The sequence below is a fragment of the Pipistrellus hanaki genome (genome assembly GCF_964339955.1).
Source record: "Pipistrellus hanaki genome assembly, chromosome: 19".
NCBI lineage: Eukaryota > Metazoa > Chordata > Mammalia > Chiroptera > Vespertilionidae > Pipistrellus > Pipistrellus hanaki.
In genome coordinates this window covers 14,489,183-14,494,871 of record NC_140521.1, presented here as the reverse complement: position 1 = coordinate 14,494,871, position 5,689 = coordinate 14,489,183, and the positions used below count along the sequence as shown (strand labels likewise).

The window sequence follows — 5,689 nt, the reverse complement described above, 5'->3', positions numbered from 1 at the left end:
CTGGAAGTATCTTGTATGCATTACTTGTGGAAATAAAATGTCCAAATGATTGTTTTGAGTCTTTTCTCAGCTGAGCATGACTGCATCGGGCTCAGAGGGGTGAACTGAGGGGCAGTCATGGTCTTCTTCCTTTTGTCCACTCAGCGCCAATGACAAGCTCCCTGGCAGGAGGAGGCTGCGCACAGCTGGGTCAGAGACCAGGCAGGGTCATTGCACACTCGGGCCTTGGGTTGCACCCGTGGGCAGGCCGCGCCTTGATCTCCCTATGCCGTCACCAGGATCCGCAGCACAGCTGGCCCCGGGCCTCTGCAAACATTCTCATTTAATGCATAATTATTACAGCAGTGATTCGAGGCATGGAGGCTTCTGGGACTAATTAGTGACCTGAATCTCCGTGGTAGCCCGCATTCCATTCTTATCAGTGCCGGGAAGAACTGCTGCTCTTAGAAATAATCGGTCTCCCACTTATTACTGTGACACGGCCAAAAGGCAAAGATCATCTTTCCATCCCGTGTGCACAAATTCCATCCGTGTGCAATCACTTCCCACCGGGACCGAACTTCCCTTGGAAGAGTCTCGCTGAATTAGTCCCTCCTGAGCTTGTAGGTTTCCATCTGGGCCTGGGGAGAGCCTCTTGCAGGTGAGGAAATAAAGACAGTCAGCAAGGGATGGACAGCATTGTTCTGCCGTGTAGAGCTGGTTTGCAGAAAAATAAAAGCCTGGGCTCTGTTTCCAAAGACCTTGCAATACAATAACAAAACACAAAGCGAAGAGAATGAATGAGCTGGAAACTCTCATTCCCAATATGGCCGCACTCTGTGTCTCTGAATGCGTGGTGCCAAGTGTTCTAGACACACAGAGAGGACGGGTTTAAACTCACAGTGAGTTTGCCCGAAGAAGAGAGGTGGCACTGTAATGCCACTATTCTGCCGTATCTTCTCCTCCAACTCCTGTTGCTCTTCAGCCCCATCAAAAACTACTTTATTTGCAGCTTCCTCAAGCTTGGCACATGATCTAAACTAGAGTCGGCCAACTATAGATAAGGATCGTGAGCCAAAGTCAGCCCAGCCATTCATGTAATTCATGTATGTACGGTCCATGACTGGCTTCATGCTACCGTGGCACACCAAGATCATAGGACCTACAACACCCTAAAATATTTACTATTCAGCCCTTTGCAGAAAAGTTTTGCTGACCTAGGGTCTAGACCATCAGAAACCACCCAGCAGATGGGTGGCCTCAGATTCCTTTCTTGGCTCTTTAAAATGACTTTTGGAAGAGTGTGCTATGAACCACCCCATGAGCAATCCCTTTAGCAAAATAGCTGACTTACAGACTCTGCTCAGGACCATGCAGTGACTCCGTGCCTGTTAACTACTCTCCACTGCAAACTCCTGAACACTTCTCACACTTTTTTATTAATAACTACTTAGGTGGTACTTAATATATGATAGGCACTACTCTAAGCATTACACTTAAATATTTAAAGAAAAACTTATTTTGGCCTTACAATCACCCCATCTGATTGGTACTCCTATTTGACAGATGAGGAAACTAAGGTGCAAAGAGCTTAAGATGCTCTGTTACTTACATGACAAGTAAGTAACAGAGCCAGGACTTGAACCCAGGCAGCCCTACTCTTTAACCTGTGCTCTTAATTATTTCAGTCAAACTGTTTTTCATGATATGTCTGGGGAATATTACTTGATCAAGTCTAATGATTTGAAAACTTTTTGAATTTTTAAAATGTATTGTTGAAGGTATCCCAGATGTCCTCCTTTTCCCACCTCCCATTGTTAGTTTTTAATCCAAAGGCACATTTTCAGAGGAAATTGGATGTAGAATGTATATAGCAGAGGTATCAGCCAAGGAACCCTCTGAGTTTCTTCTTTGGGATACTCAGGGGCCTTGAAAAACCTTGTAGTTATCTACTTTTCTGAAGCAACCCGGACTAAGCCTGCACCCTCTCCTACCTGACAGTCCTTCAAATGTGCTAAGATAGTGACCACACCTCCTCTTACATCTCTTATCAGGAAAAAAGAAAGCTAGTTCCCATGGTCATTCTTCAGGGGATGAGATTTCCCGTTCTTCCATGCACCCTGATTAAAATGGGTGCTCAGAACTACATACAACATTTTAGGATCGGGACTCTCTTACAGACTCTAGTGGGGAACATTCATTCCTCAGGTCTGACACTTTGTGAAAGGGCTTGTGGAGGACTGTGTTTTCCAAAGATGGATGCGTCAATCACTTTTATCCCATTTGTTCTTTTGGAACCTTGTCACGGTCCCACTAAATGGTGGCGTCTAATACTCCTTCCTTTGGATCTCGGTGTGCCTGTGCTTCATTTGTAACCAATAAAATGTCAAGGAAGTGACACTGCGTGACTTCAGAGGTTAAACCATAAGCAAGGATGAAGCTTGAACCTTGTGAACTGGAACAATGCACTAAAGCACTGAGCCACCAGGCAAGTGGCCTGATTGCCCTGAGACCACCATGCTGTGAGGAAGCACAACTAGCCTAAATAGAAGGACCACATAGAGAGGCCTTGAGAGTGTGCACAGAGATTCCCAGCCAGCCCCCAGCTCTCCATCCACTGTTTCAGTCTCACCTACCATCTGATTACAACCATTTAAGAGACCCAGTCAAGAATCACCCAATCAAGCCATTCCTTAATTCCTGACCCACAGAAACCACAACAGATTATAATTGTTGTTTTTGCTTAATTTGGGGATAATTTGTTATACAGTAGTAAATAACCATACCAGGGTCTTAAAAGTGACCCCTAGTCTGAGGGGGACAGATATCCAGTCAACTCCTCAGAGAACTCTAGCAGTATTAGAACTTTGCAGTTTTATAACTTTATTTGACCATTGGTGCTTAGTTCTCATCCACATTATCTGTTTGTAGATATTTTTTTAAAAGTGGTGACATATGTGTAGGTGACCAACATATAAAGCTTGTTTGGTGAATCTTTTTCCTCATTACGTTTTCTGAAAACCCTCACACAGATATCGTATGAGACATTTCTTCTTCTTTTGGCCTGGACAGCTTTGTTGGGCCTAGTGGCCATGCACACATCTGGAGTTTCCATCTCCTTCACGGCAAATTTCCGCATCTCTTTGAGTGTCTGAGGAGCATGCTTTCTGAAAGCCACTCCATGGATCTGCTTGTGAATGCTGATTGTGTATTCTCTCTTTGCTAGCTCATTGGTGGTTGAACAGACCTTCTTTTTCTCACCACTCTTCTTTTTGGGAGCCATTCTGCAGCTCCAGGTTGAAAAGGGAGCTATCAGGGTTTTACTTGGCAAAAATATGGCCCAAATTCAGTCTGGAAAATGTGGTCACTGGAGAGTCATGTAGTCATGAAATTATGAAATCATGAAATCTGGAAGAATCTAGCAATAACCCATTTAATTGTTACAGCCCTAGTGGTAAAAAATAAAAAAATAAAAAATAAAAATAAAAATCAGCCTTCTCATAACTTCCTTCTATTCCTACCAAGACTGGAAAGTAGGGTGACCAGAACAGAATCTTTATAAACCGTGACACATGTGTAAGATGTTATGATCTTAACAACTCTCAGATAATAACAGCTGTCACATCCTGATCACTGTCATGGTTAATAACACAGAGATACAAAATTATTTTTGAAAATATTTTCTATTTTGGCACTTTTGGCGAGAGATTTCTCTTAGCTCTTCTCCAAACCTGCTTTCTTCATCTGGAACACGGATTTGTGGTTTAGAACTTGAAACACTATCCAATATTTCTCACTCCTTGAGTCTGAAACATCCTTCCTCATAATTGAAGGCAAATGATTTTCTCTCTTTTTCTTGCTGAGTGTTTTCCTGGATTTTGTTTTTCTGCTGTTGACTGATATTTTTCCGTGAGTTATGACAGGTGAAAGCCAAATGCTTATATTGCCAAGTGCAGTGTGGTCAGGATCAGCCGGGCGTGAGACAGGGAAGGCTGTTCTTGGGAGGACAAGGATGTCATGGGACTATCATCAGAATGAGTCACATACATTTAGTGTGGGAGAGGGACCTGAGGAACTCTGGAGGGACAGGATGTGAGGTTGCTTCCTTATGCTGGGGCTATGGACCTGGTCAATGTGTGATGTCTGTAATGCTGTTTGGCATGACACAATGGTGTATACACATTGGGTACAGAAGGCCTTGGCCTCTTATGCCTTCAAAGTCATATATAAGCAAATTTCTGATGATCCTGGTGAACAAAGTAGAATCAATATAAAACAGACATTTAGTTGAAATGATCATTTGACCAAGCTTAATGAAGGAGTCTTGGTTGAGTGACAGTTCATGTCAGGAAAAGCTGAAAGTTTTAGTTGGCCAAGCTTTGGAAGGAATTTCTATAGTAAATGTACTCATCTAGATCTTGATATGGGGCTGGATTACACAGCTTTATAAGTTTGGCAAAATTCAGCACATACACAAGACTTAGAATTCATTTCATATAAAAAAAAAAATACTCTAGCCTGGCCAGTGTGGCTCAGTGGTTGAGCATTGACCCATGACCAAGAGGTCACAGTTCAATTCCCTGCGAGGGCACATGGCTGGGTTGCTGGCTCAATGATTCTCTCTCATCATTGATGGTTCTCTCTCTTCCTCTCCCTTCTTCTCTCTGAAATCTATAAATATATATATTTTAAAAATACTTTAAATAAATATTAAACTCCAGTTAACATGCATGTTGAAGTATTTAGGAGAAATTCTACTTATATCTGTAATGTAAAAAAAATAAGGTGGGTGGGTGGTGGAAACAGGAATAGATACACGTGTGATAACACAAGTATGTTAAAATGTTAGTGGTAGAAACCAGGTAATGGTTCTATGCAGTGGTCTGCCCGAATTCACAGAAACTGATGGCTCAAATCTTCCCCATGTCTCAGTGGTAGCTTAAAATTGGTCGTGGGAGGGAACACCTACACCACAGAAATCAGCAAACCATACAAATCAGAGCTTTTTTATTTTCCCCTGGAGAGCAAGCTTACCAGCACACCACTGGGTATGTGGGTGGCTCATTGTAAATTTCTATCAACTTTGTGGTATGTTTGAAAATTTACATAATAAGATGTTGGCAAGACAATCTGATTCAGTGCGTTTTCACTGATGACAAAATAGATTAACAGTTTTTAGACTTGTTCTTTGAGTGGGATGTAGTGGGTAGAGACAAGGCATTCCTCCTACTGCAACAGTTAGAAAAAAATAAAGACATATCACAAAATCATATTCTTAAAAACAGTGTGGTGAACCACAGAGGCAAAGAAGGGTAGAAGAATAAAAGCTTCAGAAGGAAAGAGCATATGCAAAGTGAGATGAGGTTGCTGGTAGTTTCTTGGGGGGCGCGGGGGGTGGGGGGGGAAGACACCGGAAGTGGGGAAAGGCATGTTTGCTGAGGCCTAGAGGACTGGGCTTGCCCTGTGCAGAGGGGAAGAGAAATCTGGGAGATTGTCACAGCCCTGCAGCTTCCTATAAAAGAGGGAGATCTGCTTGAGTCCCAGCTGCATGGCTGGCTTTCCCCATAGGATACCGGTAGTTCTTGCATGTGGTGTGGCATAGGAGACCAAGGAAGAGTGAATCCCCAGGAACCTCAAAGTTCTTAGGAGATAGACTAATGGGAGGGACTTGTAACCTGACCCAATGGAGGTCCTTTACAGACCTTGGGCA

At 43.0% G+C, this 5,689-nt stretch overlaps 1 protein-coding gene across 1 annotated transcript; it reads right to left on the bottom strand.

Moving 5' to 3' along the window:
* Nucleotides 1-2,896: 2,896 nt before the first annotated feature.
* Nucleotides 2,897-3,262, bottom strand: LOC311613993 (large ribosomal subunit protein eL31-like; the record flags this gene model as incomplete). The annotated part of the gene is made up of 1 exon (XM_084868476.1): nt 2,897-3,262. One exon carries the CDS (start codon nt 3,260-3,262, stop codon nt 2,897-2,899), a length of 366 nt encoding a protein of 121 aa, XP_084724602.1.
* Between the last annotated feature and the right edge of the window lie 2,427 nt (nt 3,263-5,689).